We start from the raw sequence: 22506 nt of genomic DNA, 5'->3' as shown, positions 1-22506 counted from the left end.
ACGGGCGTCACGGAAACTAAGCAGGGACCGGGGCATCTTCAAGACAGTTCTCTGAACTTGCCACCCCGCCGAGCGGCTGTGGGTTCAGCACTGTGGCCTGATTCACGAAGCAGAGGGGCCCGGGATCCAGCTTGTGTCCAGGTCTCTCTGGGTGTTTTCACGTGAGCACAGGAGGCAGACCACAGCTCCCAACTGGCTGGGAGACCTGGACATCTGAGCGCGGGCCGTGTGTGGGGGGCTGAGAGAGGGCTGCAGGGATCTGGGGAGCGGCCCAGGCACAGCCCCGCACGGCTCGGGGACCAGGAAGGCGCCCGAGTCCCGGCAGGACGTGCCTGTCCTCTACCTGCCCTCGTGGAGCTGCTCCCTCAGCGCGTGGGTCTGCCTCCCCCCAGCCCCCGGCCACGTGTGTGAGCGGGCTGACCAGGGGCCTGGCGGGGACAAGGGACAGACGTACCTTGCCCTCGATCCCGATCCCGCAGTCCGCTGCCTGGATCATGCTCACGTCGTTCCCTCCGTCACCTGGAAGCACGGAACACGGACGTGAAGTGGGAACCTGCAAGGGGCCGGCTTTCCTCGCCAACCAGTGCACGGGGTTTCAACACCCAGGAAGACAGGGGGCATCCACCGGGCGGGCGGGAGGGAGACGGGGCGCACGTCCCCGTGTGTTTCATTTCAGGACCCCGGCTTCCTGGACGCCCGTGCTCACCGATGGCACACGTGCGTTTGCCCGTGTGCTGCTGCAGCAGCTTGACGATGTGGGCCTTCTGCGTGGGCGCGCAGCGGCAGCAGACCACGGCCGGGCACTGGCAGGCCAGCTCCACGAACTCGTGCTCGTAGTACTTCAGGCAGACCTGGGGGCGGCAGGAGCGAGGCCGGGGTTCAGGGCACAGACAGATGGACGGAGGACGGATGGACAGAGCCCGCACGCGGGCCGGGGGCCGGGCTCACGTGACTGAGGGGAGGAGCGCTCCAGGGAAGCCCCGGACAAGCTCGTCTGCCTTCAGGGGATGCCAGCACCACCTTCCGGGGTTGGCTGAAAAGGTCTTTGGTCTTTAGCACACAACACCCTCAGCGACGATGCTTAGTTCCCCATCTTGGTGGGGAAAATAAAAATTCCCCAAAGCTGCCTGAAGTCTGTGGGGGCCTGTTGCTGAGCTGGACACCCCGAGAGTCACCCCAGCATGAAGGACAGGAGTCAGAGGTGAGGGTCCTGAGCCCCCGGGGCGCCAACTACCACCAACAGCACATCCTCCTGCAGGGGACCCGTGCGGGCGCCCGTGTCCCACGTGAAGGGGTCGAGACGCAGTCCCAGGCCGTCTGCCACCTAAAACCTGGGCGGTGAGCGAAAACCCGCGTTCACGGCAGGTACTCAGCAGGAAACAGACGGACACGGTATCCCCGCTGAGGGGAGTAACCACTGCAGGACCCAGAAGCAGAAACAGCGGACGCTGCCTTTGGGGAGCAGGACTGGGGTGCTGGCGGGGAGTGGGGATGTGCTCTCCAACCTGCGGTTTCTCTGGGGCTGACTGGCTGCCAGGAACAACACGTGGATTTGGGGCACAGAAACAGCAAAAAGATTTCAATAAAAACACACTCACAGAAGCGTGTTTAACACAAGTAGCTACTTTTGCTCCCTTCCCAAGTCCCAACTATAGACAGGTTTTAAAAAAGACATCGACCTACAAGGAGGGGCCAGAACGGAGGGGAAATTTGCAAAACGTTTTGGGCTCTGGAAAGCAGACAGCCACGTGCACATGGCTCGGCTGCTGTGAGCAACCTGCAGCCGGCGGTGGGACCAGCCGAGAACACGCGAGGCCCAGGCCCCTCACCCCTCCTCACCCCCAGCCAGGGGGCGGGGGGCTGGGGCGGGGAACGGAGCCCTTCTGCCCCGGAGAGGCCGGCCTCACCCACTGGACGAGGGGCGGGGGGCGGAGCGAAGAGCCAGAAGCCGGGAAAGGAAAGGGGCCCGAAGCCCCGCTCAGGCCGCGCTCAGGCCCCGCTCAGGCCGCCAGAGCTGGGAAGGAGGGAACAGCCATCCTTCGTCCCCCAGCACCAAGGAAGTGTGGACAGGGACTGGACCGCGCTCCTTGGCACCATCAAGAGGGCGCTGCGCTGGGCAGGAGCTGGGGCTCAGGGAGCCCGGGACCGGCGGGCACTGGACCGGCTCAGCGGCCGGATGGAGGGCCCAGCCTGGGGGGGGACCAGACACCACGGGCTCCGGGGAGACCGGCGGGCAGGTCGCACAGCACCGGGCACCACGGAAACAGGCGACCCAACCGTGAGTTCACAGCGCTGCGGGGATGGGCGGGAATGGGGGTGTGCAGAGCTGGCGAGGGGTCCCGGGTCCCGCACACGCAACGGGAGGGACGGGAGCAGAACTCGGGAGCCCGCGGCAGCCGCGCAGACGCCGCGGTGCAGACAGAGAAATGCAAACGTGAGGCTGGAGCCGAGCCAGCAAGTCGGACAGGCAGCCAGGGGCCCACGTGGCCTATAAAACAACACACACACAGTGAACACCAGCGAGGCTGGGGGCGCCCCCGGGGTCAGCTCGTGGGGACGGCATGGCGGGGAGCACGGGGCAACCTCCAAGTCCTCCATCCCAGCACGGGCGGGCAGGAGCGCTGCCGTCGGCCCCCACTGTCCAGGCCCCGCAGTCCCGGTGGCTCTGCGGAAGCAGCTGCACAGTCGGGACGCGCGGCCCCAGCAATGCAGGAGGCGGGAGAGCCAGCCGGACACAGCGCCATCTGCACACACGTGGCCACAGAGAGCGCGCCGTCTCCACTGCTCCTGACGTCCCGTCCACCCCCCCAGCCCCCTGCCCACCCCCCCGCCAGGCTGGCCTCAGTGGCCACACTGACTGGGTCACCAGAGGCTGCGCTGCTCCGCCCAGACTTCTGGAAACATCTGAGAGAACCGCGGGCAAAAGCTGCAGGGGGAGGGGCCCCCAGCACATCCCCCAACCCGGCGGCTCCGGCCATTGCGACCCTGGCACCGAGTGAGGAGAGGGGGCTGGACCCGGGCGGGTCACCCAGCCCCACGCGGGGCCTCCAGGTGCAGAGGGTCCTGGGTCCCAGGGCCGCTGCTGGAAACATGCGTTTGGATAAACTGAGATCACGGCTACCAGAGCCAGGCTCCAAGGCGGCCACGCCAGGAACGAAGAGCAGGCCTCCAAGCGCCCGAAGAGTTTTGAACGAGCCCAGGACAGACGAGCGCCAGAGCCTTAAGGACCAAGTTCTCACTGCGACATGGCCCTGGCCTCTTCTCAGGCTCCACCCGCACACATCACTGCTGTGAGCAGAGACGTCAAAACCAGTGGAGAAGGCAACACAGGCTGATAAACACAGCTGACTGAGGAAGCCCACAGTCCACCAGACAGACAGGGCCCAGCCTCATCTCCAGGGAGAAGGACAGACAGACAGACACCTGCTTGGTCAGGGCCCAGCCTCACCTCCAAGGAGTCCCCGGATATGACCAGTGCACAGTCATGCTTCCTTCGAAAGGCATTCAGCTCCAAATGGGCTTCTCCCCGATTGGTTACCTCCACAAAAGGGGAAAAAGTACCCAATTACAATGTTATTTAAGTCACACAGACAAACAAGCCCTGATATACAAATCACAGATCTTTAGACACTTCTAAAAACCGGAAGGTGCTTTACACAGGAAATTCTATAACAAACTGCTCTTTCAAATTTCTTCTACAGTGCTGGGAATAAAGACCTACTTATTTAATACGAATTGCTTTCCATCCTGTGGCAACTCAAGGCAGGAAATGTACGCTGTAAAGTGCAGGGCAAGTACCACAGTTACAGTAAGACGAAGTGAACAGAAGAACTGCTTGTCAAGAAAGGGGGACAAATGCCCCCCCCCACTGCCCCCCATGAGCTAACAGGCACCTTTGCGTAGCTGGGAAAGACAACTGGCTTTTCTGAACATACGCGGGTAAGACAGCATGATGACCATGAACTGAAAGTCTCTCTACTTTCATAGGGCGGTGGGCGGGGTGGTGGTGGTGAGTGTTAACACCAGGGATGCCGCTCTGCATAGTCACACGTCAACACACCTCAGCATCACAGCCCGAGGAAGCTGAGTTCCTTGTGGCCACACAGCAGGGAGGGACGGAATGACCTAAAGTCGAGGGTTCATTTAAAGACGGCTCTTTTCATAACGTGCCAAGTGATACAAAATGCTTTTATAAAACTGTTTTCTGTTGTCTCTACCATGGGTTTCAACTTGTTCTATTAGTTCAAGCAAACTGAGTTAGCTGGAAGATTGAACGATGGAGAAGAGTAAAATCAAGTCGTAATCTCGAAATATCGTTAATTTTTGAATGAAAATATTTCAGAAACCAACATACTAATTTTTGACATTCTTTCTGTGGAGACTTTATGGGGCATAAAAGAAATGATATATAACAGGACTGAAATAAAAAGCTTCATGGGTCCAGATTAATCAATCCAGACTCATCTTTAAATAGGTAGGTTTTATTGTGGAAATTTTATTTGTGGGGCTATAACACTGCAAAGTCAACAAAAATTGATCTGAAGTTTTATCAGAATCATTAATAATTTAATTGCAAATAGTAGTCTGCAGGGCCTAATTTGTGATTCTGATGCTTCGAAATAAAACTACATTTACATGTAAATTATACTCAAATCACTATTTCTGTAGGTGCAAGGGCTTCACTTGGAACAGAGACACACGACGTCTGTTCAGCCGCCATCAGTCAAGACCCAAGAAACTTTTATTTTTTGTTTGAATCAAATTTCATCATAACTAGTAGATACAGTTAACACACAAATTTCGATCATTTCTATTAATTTTCTTTGATCTAATTGAGGAAGATCATTTAATCTGAAGATGGTAGTAGATTCAAAACACATTTCTACTTTGTATTTAAAGCTTGTTTCACAAAAGCAGCTTCTGGACCACATGTATTGTGTCTAACTAATAGACAAACGTAATTTTTTTTTTTTTTTTGGCTGCACCGCGCAGCTTATGGGATCTTAGTTCCCCGACCAGGGATGGAACCTGGGGCCCTGGCAGTGACAGTGCCAAGTCCTAACCACTGGCCCTCCAGGGAATTCCCAGACAAATGTAATTTTTTATCAAAATACACTTTTATAAATTGAACAGAAAATGACTGCAGTATGTCTATTTTAAAATAGATATTTAATCGTTAATAATTCTAATAGTACAACAGAAAAATACTCTTGAATTTAGACCTTGTTTCACTCTACCAAAAGCAGCTTTTTGACCACATTTAATATATGTAACTAACAGAAATCTATTTTTAACATGTTTTTATAAATTGAGTAAGAAACTTACTTCTCTTTTAAAATAGTATCTATTAATTAATAAATACCTGCGTATACATTCTCACAAAACCAGTAAGTTTCAATTCAAAACATTTAAAATTCAAAGTGATGTGGACGTACACTTACCGGCCTGAAAATGTGTGTGTCCTGCATTCGAGACACCAGGTGAGAACTCTTGGCGATGCACGTGGCTGTCTCCAGTTTATCACCCGTCAGCATCCATATCTAGGAAACAGTTTCAGCTGGTGAACCCCAACTCTATCACGTGTTCATCTCTGAAAAGTGTCTGCCCTTGAAAAGATATTTGCACATCCGTGTTTTCAGCATCACTATTCACAACAGCCAAAACATGAAGCAACGCATGAGTCCATGGATGGATGATGGAGAAACCAAATGTGGTCCATCCATACAATGAATATTAAAAAAGGCAGGGGATTCTGACACCTGCAACAACCATGCTGAGAGAAACAAACCAGTCACAAAAGGACAAACACTGCATGATTCCACCTGAATGAGGTCCCCAGAAGAGTCAGACTCGTAGAGAAAGGAAGTAGATGGTGGGTGCCAGGGCTGGGGGAGGGCGAGGGGGAGCCAGCGTTTCACGGGGACAGAGTTTCAGTTTTACAGCATAAAGAGTTAGGGCAGGTGGAGGGTGCTGGTTGTTACACGACAGTGTGAATGTACTTAGTGCCACTGCACAGTGCACTTAAAAATGGTGAAGATGGTAAACTTTACATCATGCACATTTTACCACAATAAAAGTCTCTGCCAACTTGCTTAACTGAAACAGGTAAGAGCAAAGTGACGTTTAGACACAGCAGCAGAGCTGAGGCAGGTGAACGACTGGGGATTAGGAGCCTCGCGGCTGGGGCTGAGGACGCCGTCTGAGTGTGTCAGAAGGCCACGTCTACACGGCCTTGCAGGCCAAGCAAACAGGCCCAAGGACCACAGGCTGAGGGCTTGCAGAGTTAGGGGGACCCTGAAATCCTTGTTCTCACTTGTGTGAGTTTTTCGGTTGAAAACTGAAGTTCAAAATGGGTAAACGGGCAATAGTTAACCTGAAAGTTCTTTCGTATCAAATAAGTCATGTCAAATAACACCACTTAAAAAATATATATTTTAAAAAAATGTAGCCCTTTTATTTTACTTTATTTTTATTTATTATTATTATTATTTTTTTTTTTTGGCCACGCCACAGGGCTTGTGGGATCTTAGTTCCCAAACCAGGAATTGAACTCGGGCCACGGCAGTGAAAGCCTGGAATCCTAACCACTAGGCCACCAGGGAACTCCCGAACACCACTTTTACTTAAAAATATCAAACACATGCACGTATTGTATGTGTAAATATCCCTAGACTGAAAAGAGAGCAAAATCAGGACAGTTTATATATAACAGGATGGTTTATATATCTTTTCTATAACAGCAGCAATTTCTCGCTATCATCTGAATTTTTCAGATGTATCATACATAAATATGCATTTTGGGGAACAGGAAACAAAAAACTTACATGGTATACTGGTTCTCTGCTTAGGCACAATCTACCTGTGGCTCTTTTCAGTGTCTGAGGGTTTGTGTTTTTTATTTATGTTACACATTAATATTCACTTTACTGAGCCTGGATCTAAGACGACGACACGTCACCGTGACAAAGTTGGGAACAATTAACGCCACAGAACAAGAAGTCCCGCTGCTGCCGACTCAGGGATAAGTGTGGGCCTGGCCGAGCGCCACCTCTCAGGCTCAGAGGACAGGCTGAAACCACATCCTTGAACTATAACGGGACAAACGAGTCTGCTTCTCCTGACGGAACATGGAAAGGAAAAAGGGCAGAACCCCAGCGAGTCTTACTGACTTCAGAGCTTAGCAAGCAGCTAACACAAGCACCCAAATCTTTACACAAGAAACGCGCATGCCTCGGCTGTGCTGACAAGCCAGCAGCAACAGCCAAGAGCGAGACTGACGGGGAGCTCGTGAACAATCACAACGGAACGAGCGGGTCGTCTGCCTCTAGTCAATCACGTTTCTCCACGCAAGCTTCTGGTCGCACAGGCTTAGACCGGGTCACAGTTCTGGGTCTGAACTGCTCTCTTCCACTCTGACTAGCACCTGGACAGCACACGCAGACACCAGCGGCCGCCCCTTCCACGGCCGTGAACGGGCGGGGAGGCTCCGACATCTCCCCCGCCCAGAGGCCTGGACGGCAGGGGCCCCCGTGCTGTGCCCGTCACAGTGCCCTCATCAAAACGTGCCGAGTGTACTGTTATTTGAAGCCGGCCACGGCTCTGCCTTCTGACATCTTCCTCCAGTTCTCTCCCTGTGCTCCAGTTAGACACAAGTGTTTCTTCTAAAAGCAAGCTGTACTTCGCTCATTCTCAGTCCTTGAGGCAGCACTGAAACGCATTTTCTCAGCCATCTGTACCTGAACTTCAGCTTCAGGGGGAGCACAGGGAAGTGAGGCAAGAAGGCAGTTTCCTGAGGACGAAAACTTACAGCACAGCGTGCTCACCTCCCCGGGACCCGGAGAGGACACACCGTTAGAAGACGACGGCGGGTCAGCTGGTCAGGCAGGGCGCACCGTGCGGGCTACGGGGCGAACCTCCCCACGCGGACAGAAGCCTGCCGTGGGGAGCAGCTCGGGCCGGGCCAGGCCTCCGGCTGCTGTGAGGACGCCCGCGGCCGGGAAGGCGGCCGAGGAGGACAGACGGCCGCCGGGAAGGCGGGAGCGCCGCTGCCTCTGGGTGGCGGGCGGGCGGGCGCAGCCCCCGGGGCGGGACACGCAGAGACCTCCGCTCACCTAGGCCCTCACCCCCTCCACCTCCAGGGGGCGCCCGCTCCCTCGCGGTACCTTGATGCCCGCGTTGCGCAGCATCTCCAGGGTGGGCCGCACGTCCGCCTGCAGCTGGTCCTCCACCCCCGTCAGGCACAGCAGCTCCATCTCCCGCTCCAGGCTCTCCACCACGGCGGCCACCTTGAGCGTCCTGTCGTGGATGCTCAGCTTGGCCTGGTTGTAGCGGTTCTGAGGACAGGCGGGCCGTGCTGTGACTCGCGCAGGACTGGCCGAGGCGGGGACACCCGCGGCGCTGCCCCCGTGCACACCGTCTCCCCGAGGCCACGGCCACGGCGGGAGGCCGGCCGCTCACCTCGAAGTCCTGGTACTGCTCCTCCGTCAGCGCCCTCTTGGCCACCACGAGGGTGCGCAGGCCTTCGCGGGCCATGTTGCCGCACTGGAAGAGAGAGGCAGGTCACACGCGGCCCGGCCGGCCCGCAGCCGCGGCCACGTCCTCCGCTAGCTCATCCCGCCAGACCCACATCCCCGTGGGAGGGCGGGAGCGGCCGGCTCCCCAGCCGCCGTGCCACGCGGCCGACCCGACCCGGGGTCCCTGCGCCCCCCCGACTGCCCGCCAGGTGGGATGCGGAGGGGACAATGGGCACGGCTCTCTCCCCACTACGGGACGGGACGGGCTGCACGTGTGCGCGACACAGACACGGCCCCACGAGCCGTGCAGGCGGCCGTCACGGCCACCGAGGGAGCCGGGACTCGGAGCGTCCGACCGCCGCCCTTCGGAATCAGCGATACCAGGGGGCTTGCGCCCGGCCCGGGGACACACTTCCATGCGCGCCCATCCCGCCCGGCCCCGTCCGTTCAAGGGCAGAGGTCCCCGTTTCCGGGTAACGGCACCTTCCTCTGACAAAGCTCGTTCACTGCACTTAACGTCCGCAGGATAAACCATCCCGAGTCTCTGGGGTTCCTTTCTAATCCTCCGGGGAGACCTGATCTGCCTCCCGCTGTCACACACCAGGCCGTGTGCGGAGAGGTCCCCGCTTGCACACCAGCCCCGCACTCGCCGCGGCCCGTGGATCCTGGGGCCCGGCGGGCGACGCCACGGTGCCTCTTCATACCGCCCTGCTCCCCGGTCCTAGCTCCGTCTCGTTTTTAACAAACACACATCTGGGGGCAAAGAGGGGGTCCTGCGCGGAGAAGGGGCTGCCCCCCAGGCACCGCCGCCTCGGCTCGTGGGCATCGCGTCCACACAGAGGACGGGCTCGCGCTGCAGGCTTTACAAAAGCGCCCTTTCTGCCGCGTGACAGACCGCGTAGGTGTGCTTTGGTTTCTTAGTATTTGGGGAACACACGCTGATACCCAAGAATCCAGCTTGGGAGCTTCTGTGACACACAACAGCCCCCTGTAAACTCAGGCTCTGAGCACCTGCTGGCTTTGGATAAAGTGAAAGGCTTTCCCCACGACAAGAGTATTAAGAACAAAGACTGCGGTGGGAGGGTGTGGAAGGATTTATCGATGGGAGAAACTACAGTGTTGGAAATAAATGCACAAAGGATTTTTAATAAAGTTATCTGAAAAACAGTCTGACATTATCTGTCTGTTGCAAGACATTTATCGATTTGACCTCATAAAGCTAAATAAATTAAACAAGGATTTTATAATTAATTGCACATCATTATGACCCAAAGTAATTTTTATGGCATTTTACTAGGTCTTCAGGGAGTTTAATTTATTCATGTCCCTGATTAAATCCAGTGCCTGAAGGAGCTATTGATTCATATTGCCAATACCGTCGTGGACGTGGGCTGTGGCCCCTGGACTGACAGACAGACGCCCGGCCTGAAGGGGGTGGACACGCTTGAGCCCCACCGACAACATGCACCCAGTGAAGGAGGTCACGCTCATAAATTCAGCGGTTTAGTTTTACTCTGAAATCTAAGTTTTTACAAATACATAAATGTAAACAACAAATAATCTCATGAAGCAAAATACAAATCGTATTTGTTCAGGGAGAATTGGATGAAAATATAGGATGGGTTATATTTGGACCTTATCTCCACGTTTAAAGTGAATCCTATGTACGTATTAGAATTAAACTCTAACTAAACTATCCTGGTAAATAGGTTACAAAATAAATATCATGTTACAATATAACTCTGGTTATACGCACAATACTATTTCAGAATATGTTAGTGAATGATGAGGGATGCTTTCTATTTTTTCACCAAAATAAACAAAAGATTCTTCCTAAGGACCCACTTGTACACATCTACGCGTATTCACACCGACACCAAAAGTAGCCGTTGTTCACACAGAAAGTACAGTGTTGATGATGGACAGCACTCCTGTCCTCTCTGCTCTATGAACCGACGGTGTCGGGTGTGAAACCTGGCACCTTGATTCGCTCCAGTGACGCCAGCAAAAGTACCTACGAGTCGGAGAAAGGAGGCCGTGCTTCTATCACTGCCCTGAGTTTTGTAAAAACATCTGCACAACGTGAGACAGCTCATACCTCCTCCTCCAGCCAGTCATTATACTGGACGACGGTGGACATGGCAACGTCGGCACCTTTCATATAGAACGTGATCTCTGCCGTGGACTCGTCCTGTAACAAGATGGGAGTGAACACAGACACGTTGAGGCCGCGCGGCGGCTACTGCGGGGCTGCTCTGACGGGAACGCCCTGGGAGGGCAACTCTCCATGAACCCACCCCCCCGGGTGAGTCACTGAGTCACCTTCTAGGCAGGGCTGTGTCCTCCCTAGGCGCTCAGGCCACCAGCAACCGAGAGCATAACTGTGGCTCTCCAGATGCTGTGCTGAGGGTTTTGAAATAAAATCTGTAAATGAACATACGCCTCGGACTGCAAGGTAAATTCTCTCAAATTTCCAGAGCTTGAGTGAATACGCTTCCTAGTTTAGCCAACTTCCGAGATGTATTTGTGGTATTCGCTACAAAAAATTTAATAGGGGTATATTTTAGCAACTTTATGCTCATAAATCATTCTTCAGGTAAACTCTTTGGCTGCCACTGCTGTGGGAAACAAAGCAGCTCGAGCTGATTTCAAAAACTTCATGAACATTTCTACTTATTCTGCCTCAGGCGTCTTAGGAAGGTTGTTTTAAATCATGACTATTAGAGCCACACCAGCTTCTCAGCATAAATTGTCAGTTTGGATTTTATTATTACAAAACACTGTGACGAGCATAAAGCCCTGGAGTGAGCCTTAAGAGACCGCTGCGGTGTCCTCACAGTGACCAGAGCAGGCACCCAGCTCGGGGACAGAGGCCAGCGTACCCTGACGATGACCCCCATCCGCTTGCTCTCCGAGGTGAAAGGGAAGGTCTGCAGGATGCAGTAGGTCAGGATCTGGCCGCTGGGGGTCCTCAGCTGCATGGACGTGAGGTCTCTGCTGACCAGAGTGAGGCCGACGCTCTCCGTCCACTGCACCAGGGCCACCTGCGGGAGACCAGCGAGACGTGAGGCCGGGAAGGGGGCATCAGGCCAGCGGTCAGTGAGCTCGCCGAGATGCCACCAAGAGGTGAAACTGAACACGTCCAGGCCCTGCTGTTTCTGAGGCCGCGTCTAGTATTCATTACAGGGAAGCGATACGCAGCGAGACTGAGGGCCTTGGTCTTACCGTCTAAGATAAAGGCCGTTGGTGAGCACACTTGTGTTGCGATTTGTGTCACCAGCTGCCTACAGCCAGGGTTTAAACTCTACACGGAGCGCCCGCCGGGCTGGACGGCTTGGAGAGCAGGCGGGGCCGGGCTCAAGGACGCCCGCGACAGTGATGCCCTGAATCCCTCGTGTGTCTCAATCACGGACCAACTGGCGACTGGGGGCTCCACGGCCAGCACGTCTGCGGGGAGGGCAGGCCCGGGCGCCAAGCCCGACTCTGACAGTTGGAAGCCCCGTGACCTGGTCCTTTGCGTACTGAGGCTCACCCGCCCGTTCTGTGGAAGATGTATTTGCAAACTGTTCTAAAGGGGAAGCGATCAGAGGAGGCTCCCTGGCATGTGGCAAGGACTCAAAAATAGAAAGTATTCTTACTTACAATCATTTATGATTTAAACATAAAAATCTTAAGTGGAAAAATAATTTTTAAAGTTCACCATTCATGAATAGTAATTTTTATGACACTAAGCGTTTTCAGAAAAAATTCAGTTTGTCTTTAAAAGCAACCTCACTGCAAGAAATTCATGGCGTGCTGCCCCCGCTGTGCAGGTGAGGACCCCGCGGCCGGCGGGCAGTGGCTCCTTCCCCCTGGGGGCTCCGGGCCTCTCCTCACCCTGGCGCCTCGCCCTCACCTGCAGTTCCTTTCACCACCGGTGCTTTCAGCGTTTGACCTGGGGTTCTGAGAAATCATATCATCAAGAGCGTTTTAAATTCTGTCTAGTGTGCAGACGTTACTGTTCTCTCCTAGTGATTCCTGAAAACTCCCGTCTGACGAGATCCCCAGCAGCTCTGGTGCCGAGGTGAGACCGCTCAGCCCGGAACCCTCGAGTGGCCGTGTACCAGCTCCATGAATCTGGGTGACAGGCTGCACCCCTAAGCCCCGGTCTCCTCGTCGATACAATGGTGACGACCTCCCAGGGTTATGCTGAGGTCTGACCCACCCGTGGGGCAAGACGGGAATAAAGACACAGACCTACCAGGGAATGGACTTGAGGATACGGGGAGGGGGAAGGGTAAGCTGGGACAAAGTGAGAGAGAGGCATGGACATATATACACTACCAAACGTAAGGTAGATAGTTAGTGGGAAGCAGCCACATAGCACAGGGAAATCAGCTCGGTGCTTTGTGACCGCCTAGAGGGGTGGGATAGGGAGGGTGGGAGGGAGACGCAAGAGGGAGGGGATATGGGGATATACGTATGCATATAGCTGATTCACTTTGTTATACAGCAGAAACTAACACACCATTGTAAAGCAACTATACTCCAATAAAGATGTTAAAAAATGTTCTGGGTCCCATTTATTTAAATAATCATCCTTTCTGCATTGGATTTCCTTGGCATCTTTATAAAAAAATCAACTGACATCTTGGTAACAAACTGACATCTTGGTAACAGAAAGCCTTCCAATCCATGTGCACAATATATTTCTCATATATAGACTGTCCTTGAGTTTTCTTCATTGTCTTACACTTCCCATCATACAAATCCTATACATATTTTGTTAGATCTATCCTTAAGCATTTTATGGGGTTTTTTTTTGTCTTTTTTGGTGCTTTACAAATGGTACATTTTTAAATGTCAATTTCTAATTGCTCATTGCTAGTATATACAAATATGAGTAATTTTTGTATATGGATATCATAATGTGCAACTTTGGTAAACTCACATTAAATCTTAGTAGAGAGTTAAATTTTTGGTAGAGCCTTTGGGATTTTATATGGAGACAATCATATCATCTATTAAAACAAAAGAGACAGTTTTTTGTTTCTTCCTCTTTTCTAGCCTACCCCGGTTTTATGTAGTTCTTTAGACTCCATTTTGCTAATATATATTTTTCCTGAACATGGTTATTTAATGAGGTTTTCAAAAATAATAGCATTTGGGCTGTGTCTTAATATACTCTCATAAAAATTTAAGCTCATCTATTATACCCTCTTCATATGCGTAATTTTATGTGTGTATTCTTAGTCTGCATTCAGTTTTGTATTATTTACTATTTTTGCCAACAGTTTTTCCATTTTATTTACCTTTCAAAGGATCAGCTTTTGAATTCACTGCTTATTCAATCATAAATTTTACGTTTTCCTTTATCTTTTCTTTCTCTTACTTTCCTTTGGTCTTGCCTTTTTCTTCTAAACTTTTTAGTTGGATGCCAACCTCATTTGTTTCATTTCTTTTTACCACTGCACAGCCCCGGTTTGATTTGCAAGGCACTGCCTAACACATAAGCCGGTGGAGGTGGAGTTTCCATCTGCTGACCGCTCCCGGGAGGTGGTGTCTTAGCGGGAGATGCTCCGTGTTCGCATGGGGCTGCTTCTGACCACTGGCCTCCCCTGACCATGGCCCCTCTTGGGACGTTATCCCCATATTGGGTCAGATTGCCGCTACATGGGGTCCTTCTAACAGAAGAAGAAAGCTTCTGGGGGCGGGTGGAATTTTTAGGTCTTTGACTCAGAATTCATCTCAGGAGCAGTTAACACACTGCTGCTTGCTTTCCCCGTTGGTGTGGCGCTCCCAGTGGAAGGGGCAGTGGAGGTGCCACCTCTTCCTGTCTCCTTTGGGTGCTGCCAGTGATGGTCCAGGCCACGTAGGAATGACTAGTTCTCTAACTTAGCTGTAAGACATTTCTAACAATGTGATTAGTGACAATAATACAAAGGTCAAAATAATTAAAATGTGAGTCTAAAAATTACGTATCTAAGTGGGAGCCTAAGCTAAATCTCATCCAGAGGCCAAGTTAGCAACACACTTGGGTAATTGTTGTCACAGGCAATTGGTTTATGCTTTCACACTTCTCCATGCTAAGTAACTCGTGCGGGGCAAGATTTTATTATTAATTTTCTCTATAATTCCATTATTCAGAAATTTCTGTGCTAGCATTCTTTTCTTTAATCATGGTTTCCTTTTTCCCCCCTTTTTACATTTATTTTATTTTTTTATTCATTTATGGCTGCGTTGGGTCTCTGCCGCTGCGCGTGGGCCCTCTCCAGTTGTGGCGAGCGGGGGCTACTCTTCGTTGCGGTGCATGGGCCTCCCATTGCGGTGGCTTCTCTCTTTGTAGAGCTCGGGCTCTAGGCACACGGGCCTCAGCAGCTGTGGCCTGTGGGTTCTAGAGCGCAGGCTCCATAGTTGTGGCGCACGGGCTTAGTTGCTCCGCGGCATGTGGGATCTTCCCGGATGAGGGCTCAAACCTGTGTTCCCTGCATTGGCAGGCGGATTCTTTTTTTTTTTTTTTTTTTTTTTTTTGCTGTACGCGGGCCTCTCACTGCTGTGGCCTCTCCCGTTGCGGAGCACAGGCTCCGGACACACAGGCTCCGCGGCCATGGCTCGCGGGCCCAGCCGCTCCGCGGCATGTGGGATCTTCCGGGATCGGGGCACGAACCCGTGTCCCCTGCATCGGCAGGCGGACTCTCAACCACTGCGCCACCAGGGAAGCCCTGGCAGGCGGATTCTTAAGCACTGCGCCACCAGGGAAGCCCTGTGCTATCATTCTTGAAAAGCTTGGGAGAAGTTTCCTTTACCATATTAGCAATTACACCCACATAGCTGCCAGCTACACTCCAGGGACACCTTTTTTACCGTGTACTTTATAAATCACAATTCGATCACTGACACGTCTTCATTTTCAACTGTGGTACTACCATCACTGTTACAGTTTAATAGAATTATGAACAAAACGTGAACCTGATCGCCTGGAGAAGCTGCCAATCAATACTCATGGCAGGCCGTGTGCTTCACGTGCTGTCCCGCTCCTGAGGGTCACGGTGGGGGGCTCACGTCACAGACAGGGACCTGCTCCCCACAGACATGCTGACGCCACACCACAGTGTGTCCTGCTTCAATAAGCAGACATGATAAGGTGAACTTAAATCCACAGCACACTGCATACATTAGAGTAAATCAAAAGCAGTGCTGTTAAGGGTGGGACGCGCTTCTGTTTTTAAGTCATCCACGCATGGTTTGTCATAAACTTGAGCTGATTCTTGCACACAAATGTCCACATGAGCAGATGATACCTACACCCTGAAATAATACTTAATATAGAAATTATATATGTGAGGGACATGGCCACAGAGGAGAAAGGATGTTACCAACAGACAGCAAGTTTACAGGCTTAAGAGTCACTGAAAATTATGGCCAATCAATCTTTTTGAACCAAAGCGGCCAGGGGTCTTGGGGTTGCGTCGCACTGGCCTTGCTCACTCGAGGTGATGACCTGGCGCCCGAGGCACTGCCCCCTGAGCTGAGTCGGTGGCGCCTGTTGGTGACACTGGCTCCGTCTCAGCTTCCTGCAGCTGCACTGGACACACAGCTAACGAGGGCTGGATTTTAACCTTGTCCAGGAATTTCCAGGAACATTTAAAGTTTGCTAAGCTGGAGTCTGCTATGCTGAGGCTGTACAGGCAAAGTGACAGGCAAGCAGAACTTTCTGTGCTCTTGGAGAAAATGAAATATTGATCACTTATCATAAGAAACAGCGACCGGGGCCTAAGTAGGCTGCAGGTTCTGAATCCGAAATCACCCCTCCCGCTCTGATGCTCCAGCACCCACTGCACGTGACAGCTCCAAACACACACGTCACTGCAAAGTGCCCAGTGACCACGCCTCAGAAAGCCTTGAACAGCTTAAAGTAAATTCCCCAGAATTCCATTATCTGTATAATAAAAATGCATTTGCGCACATGCACAGGTAAGGTAGGAGAGCCTCTCTGTTTTCAGGAAAGTGAAAATGAAGAACTGCTGCAAGATCAGAGACTCAAAAACCAGCACGTTCTGCTCCATAAGTCACATTCTTTCTGAAAACTAAGATGAGATGACACAAGAGCCATAAGCAAATAGGGATTATAAGAGAATGGTGTTGATGCAGAGTGTATAAAGCCAATTAAGTCTCCTAAACGATAAGGTTGCTTATTAACCGTACACGTTGTGATAGGTCAAGGCTGAGGGCAAACAGAGAACATCAACCGAGCCATTTCCCTGAAAAAAGCTCCAGGGTGCAATATTCTAAGCACTTTATTCAATAAAAAATGCTTTTAAAACGGTACTTTGGTGATTGGGAAACACTGCTATCATCCGTCAACCTAACTGCAGCGAAGTTCACTAAGCGAAATAACGAACTGTTCAGATGGTTTTCCTTGGGTTCTGGGGACCTGCAAACACTGCAGCCACAGAGCGCTTTAAAAATGATGATGAAGTTGAGGCTTTTCATTTTTGGATTTAAAATACATGTTTGGGATTTCTTAAAGGTTATTTAATGGTATGCCACTTTTAATCGTTGTCCAATTTCCAAAGTAGGAAGAAATTTTGAAGTAAAAAATTTAAATATAAGATTAGCAGTTTCTATTTAGTTCTGGAAATCTTGGAATCAGTGAAACCCCTCTCTACTGTGAATTCCTAATTTAAGATTTCAAAAGTGTTATAACATAAAAACCTAAAGATAAAAAATCCCAGGTATTTTCAGTAAAAGTTTGATTTACTTTTGGGAGGTAATAAGGTAAATACGTAATACAGGATTTTTGAAACTTCCAATAAAATTTTCCTTGGGAAACATCTGTGGTCTAAGTTTCCCATGCTCAGGACTGGAAAAGCACACGTTTTCAGTAGGTAATCACATGGAACTTGAGAGAATCTCTAGAATGCTGGACTATGAAAACCAATGTGCTTAACCCTTCCTTTGTAAGAAAAAGCGGTGGTGCATGTCCTCTCAAAGAGCGTCACCAGGACCCGGTACCTGTCTCAAGGCCGACAGGTCACGGCAGGGTGACAGGTGCAGCTCCTGTGCGTCCTAACCACCCACCCCATCAGCCGAGGCCGCCACATCTGCTGGGACCACTGAGCTGTGCACGTCTTCCTAGGTTCCCCGTCACCCAGTAAGAACATCTGGTACACACACACGATTCCAAAAGTCATACTGAGCTGTGGCTGCAAAGAGATTCTCACACACCTATTGGTTGACATAATCTATAAAACAGAGCAGTGGTGATGATGAAGGGGACCCTGAGCTCCCGCCCACCGCGTAACTGACCTGTGATGTGGCGCCTGGAATATGCGCCCTGAAGACAGCGGGGTGCTTCCACACCCCCTGCTTTCCCCTCTGTATGGCGACTAAGCTACCCTGTGGAGCGACTCAGCAACTGACCACACCACAGGCAGCCCCAGTTTCCACGGGCTCTCCTAACACTTCCTGGGAAGAGAGGCATGGCGATTCACAAAAAGGAAAGGCACCTAACTCCGAGACACCGCCCGGCTAACTCACAGGGACAGCTCCTCCTGGACCAGCTGGGGATGCAGTGACGGGGATGCAGTACCGAGGCCCTGTGTCGATGAGGTTTATCTCAGGTCACCATCACACCTTCCGGCCCCCCTCCAAGCGGATCAGCAGTGCCTTCCCAGCACCTCCCAGGCCTGGGGTTCCGTCTGCCACGATGCACACAGCCCAGGTCCCGGAAGACGGAATGAAAGCACAGACTCTGCACGTGACAGGAGCACCGCGTGGCTGGGACACATCACACGGCGTGGATGAAACATCCGAGGGCATTAGGAGGGAGAAGCTGGCGAGGCCACAGTCACTTGAGATCAGGTGCAGAGCTGCTGCTTTTCCTTCAGTTTTTCATTCCTTCTGGTTGAATACCAAAACTCTGACTCATTATAAGAGCAGTTAAGTTTACTGTAAACGCTTCAAATAATAAACGGTGCTTGGAAAACAGAACGTCCCCATCGCCCCCGTCACAGGGGTGCACCCAGCCCACTAGCTGCTCGAGACCAAGACGAGTGCTGGCGTCAGGTAGAGCTGGACACAGGCCGGGGGCAGAGGTCAGGCCCGTAGGCACCACACAAGCGGCCGGACTTGAGCGCCTCATGTCTAGAAATCACCATGAGGTCCAGGCCCACTTCGCAGAGCAGGAAGGTGTTAGGTATGGGGCAGGCACCACGGGTTCGGGAGCAGACGGCTGCCAGCACGAGAATGCCAGGGACAGCGGTACAGCTGCGTGCAGGAGCCCCTCGGGAGTGAACGGGGGGAGGGAGGTCCGTCCTGCGGTGTGGCGCCAGGGGGCTGGGCCTGGAGCGATGTCCTCAAGGCAGGTGCCCTTGCCTCCTAACTCTGGGCACCAAGACTGGACGCGTGACCCCGAGGTCACAGCACTGGTGACAACCACAGGGAAAAGAGGAAACGCTGAGTTTCAGTGGAGATGAAGGACCAAGTGGGAATGTTCTCAGCTTCCCATGTTGAAAAAAACCCAAGCTTTCATCTTTTTGGCTGTTTTTTCACCACCTATAAGCTCTGACATGACTAACAACATGTTATAATTTCTAAATTGACAGAACAAAGGTGGTGCTGGGAAAACTGGACAGCTACATGTAAAAGAATGAAATTAGAACATTCTCTAACACCACATACAAAAAAGAAACTCAAACTGATTAAAGACCTAAATGTAAGACCAAAACCCATAAAACTCCCAGAAGAAAGCATAGGCAGAACTCTCTTTGACATAAATCGCAGCAATGTTTGTTTAGAAGTCTCCCAAAGCAAAGGAATTGAGAGCAAAAATAAACAAATGGGACCTAACTAAGCTTACAAGCTTTTGCACAGCACAGGAAACCATCAAACAAAACAAAAGAAACCACCTACTGAATGGGAGAAAATATTTGCAAGTGATATGACCGATAAGGAGTTAATATCCAAAACATATAGACAGCTCATACAACTCCACATCAAAAAACAAACAACCTGATTAAAAATTGGGCAGAAGACCTGAATAGACATTTTTCCAAAGAAGATATACAGATGGCCAACAGGCACATGAAAAGATGCTCAACATCGCTAATTATTAGAGAAATGCAAATCAAAACCACAATGAGACAACACCTCACACTGGTCAGAATGGCCATCATCAAAAAGACAAGAGGTGCTTCCCTGGTGGCACGGTGGTTGAGAGTCCGCCTGCCGATGCAGGGGACATGGGTTCGTGCCCTGGTCCAGGAAGATCCCACATGCCGTGGAGCGGCTGGGCCCGTGAGCCACGGCCGCTGAGCCTGCGCATCCGGAGCCTGTGCTCCGCAACGGGAGAGGCCACAACAGTGAGAGGCCCGCGTACCGCAAAATAAAAAAAAAAAGACAAGAAATAACAAACGTTGGCAAGGATGTGGAGAAAGGGGAACTCTTGTGCACTGTTGGCGGGAGTGTAAATTGGTGCAGCCACTGTGGAAAACAGTATGGAGGTTCCTCAGAAAACTAAGAATAGAACTACCATATGACCCAGCAATTTCACTCCTGGCTATATATCTGGAAAAAATGAAGACACTAATTCAAAACAATACATACACCCCAATGTTTGTAGCAGCATTATTTACAATTGCCAAGATATGGAAGCAACCTAAGTGTCCATCAGCAGGATAAAGAATGGATAAAGAAGATGTGGTATATATATACAATGGGATACTATGCAGCCATAAAAAAAGAATAAAATTTTGCCATTTGCAGCAAAGTGGATGGACTTAGAGGGTGTTATGCTAAGTGAAATAAGTCAGACTGAGAAAGACAAATACTGTATGATACCACTTATATGTGGGAAATCTAAAAAATACAACAAACTAGGCAATATAACAAAAAACAGACTCACAGATATAGAGAACAAACTAGTGGTTACCAGCGTGGGGAGGGATAGGGGATGGGACAAGATGGGGGAGGAGAGTAAGAGGTACAAACTATCATGTATAAAACAAGCTACAAGGATATATTGTACAACACGGGGAATACAGCCAATCTTTTTTTTAAAATAATCTTTTATTTATTTATTTATTTATTTATTTATTTTTGGCTGTGTTGGGTCTTCGTTGCTGTGCGCGGGCTTTCTCTAGTTGCGGCGAGCGGGGGCTACTCTTTGTTGCGGTGCACGGGCTTCTCATTGTGGTGGCTTCTCTTGTTGTGGAGCACGGGCTGTAGGCACGCAGGCTTCAGTAGTTGTGGTGCGTGGGCTCAGTAGTTGTGGCTCACAGGCTCTACAGGCTCAGTAGTTGTGGCACACGGGCCTAGTTGCTCCGCGGCATGTGGGATCTTCCCAGAGCAGGGCTCGAACCCGTGTCCCCTGCATTGGCAGGCGGATTCTTAACCACTGTGCCACCAGGGAAGAAACCCAGCCAATCTCTTACAATAACTATAAAAGGAGTATAACCTTTAAAAATTGTGAATCACTAACTATCCGGTACACTTGTAACTTACATGACATTGTACATCAGCTATACTTCAATTAAAAAAAAAAAGGGAATACCTATGTAACTAAAGCTTCAAAAATAAATTTGCTCTCAAAAAATAAGGCTGTGTTAGGAGCTGGTAAATGCCCTGAGGCTGCTGGTGCACTCAGGGTTTATCATTAGGAAGTGGGAATGCTGTAGCTGGGGCCCCTGTGCTTTGCCCCCTGAGACTGTCGGGGCGCTGCTGACAGCACTGGGCCTCACCTCCTATCCTGAAAGCACGTCGAAAGGAAAGATTTACAAGACTCAGGGGTTCTCAGTTGTGGGTGCAACTTCCTGGATTTTCAGAGCGGAGAAACTTCAGTCCCACCAGGCCTGCTGGAAAATCAGCACTTCTAGAACTGAGCATGTGTGTAAAGAACGGCGAGTATGAAACAAACAAAACCGAACAAAGCAAAGCTAGTTCCACGGGGTGTGCAGACAGGGTTAAGAGCCCGAGCCGGTGGTCCACCTGTAGCCCCCAGGGGTCTGCAGACGAGGCCGTGCGGGCACCTTAGGGAATGAGAGTACTGTCGTGGAAACCAGAGGAGGGACACCGCCGGCTGTGGCCGAGCAGGAAGGCTGCACAGCACAGAGGAGCCTGCCCGTGGGCAGCAGAGGGGCCCCTCCTGGATGCAGAGCCGGGGGCTGGGGGCGTGCTGTCAGGGAGGAAGGACTCTTCTCTTTGGAAATCAACTTGTTAATGGGATCAGCAGGGTCCTCTCTTTTTTTTTTTTTTTTTTTTTTTTTGCGGTATGTGGGCCTCTCACTGTTGTAGCCTCTCCCGTTGCGGAGCACAGGCTCTGGACACGCAGGCTCAGCGGCCATGGCTCACGGGCCCAGCCGCTCCGCGGCACGTGGGATCTTCCCGGATCGGGGCACGAACCCGTGTCCCCTGCATTGGCAGGCGGACTCTCAACCACTGTGCCACAAGGGAAGCCCAGCAGGGTCCTCTCTTTAAGACATTAGGTCAGGTTTCTTAAAACCTTTGATTGAAGGCACTTTTTTGAGAGGTTATTTACTTACATGATCCAGTTTTACAAGATATTTGAAGAAGTCTGATGACTTTACATAATTATCAGAAACCTGAGTGCAAAGGGTAGATGAGAAAACTATATATAAAGTACACTAAGATTGTACAGGAAGTGGACAAATTAATTTAATAATAATTTTTATAAACCTAAAAATCAAAGAATGACTGATGTAAAGTCAGAAATGACTCATTTATCACATTTAAGATTTTACCATTTCTGTCTTCTGTAGATTTTTGAAATTATTTACATCCTAATTCTGTTTGTTTGTTTTTTTGCTGTACGCGGGGCTCTTACTGTTGTGGCCTCTCCCGTTGCGGAGCACAGACTCCGGATGCGCGGGCTCAGTGGCCATGGCTCATAGCCCAGCCGCTCTGCGGCAGGTGGGATCTTCCCGGACCGGGGCACGAACCCGTGTCCCCTGCATCAGCAGGCGGACTCTCAACCACTGCGCCACCAGGGAAGCCC

At 51.1% G+C, this 22506-nt stretch overlaps 1 protein-coding gene across 4 annotated transcripts in view; it reads right to left on the bottom strand.

Moving 5' to 3' along the window:
- ATP9B (ATPase phospholipid transporting 9B (putative)) overlaps positions 1-22506 on the bottom strand; it is a 206763-nt gene that overhangs the window by 16869 nt on the left and 167388 nt on the right. For all 4 annotated transcript variants that reach the window (XM_082641455.1, XM_082641453.1, XM_082641454.1 and 1 more), the window contains 8 exons: positions 11396-11557; positions 10612-10704; positions 8458-8541; positions 8163-8333; positions 5442-5540; positions 3449-3538; positions 707-851; positions 455-519 (listed from right to left, as the gene is read on the bottom strand). In XM_082641455.1, the coding sequence (XP_082497581.1) occupies positions 455-519; positions 707-851; positions 3449-3538; positions 5442-5540; positions 8163-8333; positions 8458-8541; positions 10612-10704; positions 11396-11557 (909 nt within the window). The remainder of the gene's footprint in view (positions 1-454; positions 520-706; positions 852-3448; positions 3539-5441; positions 5541-8162; positions 8334-8457; positions 8542-10611; positions 10705-11395; positions 11558-22506) is intronic.

The sequence above is a fragment of the Mesoplodon mirus genome (assembly GCF_964341445.2).
Source record: "Mesoplodon mirus genome assembly, chromosome: 13".
Lineage (NCBI taxonomy): Eukaryota > Metazoa > Chordata > Mammalia > Artiodactyla > Ziphiidae > Mesoplodon > Mesoplodon mirus.
The sequence above is the reverse complement of the archived record's forward strand: the minus strand, read 5'-3'. Positions and strand labels throughout refer to the sequence as shown.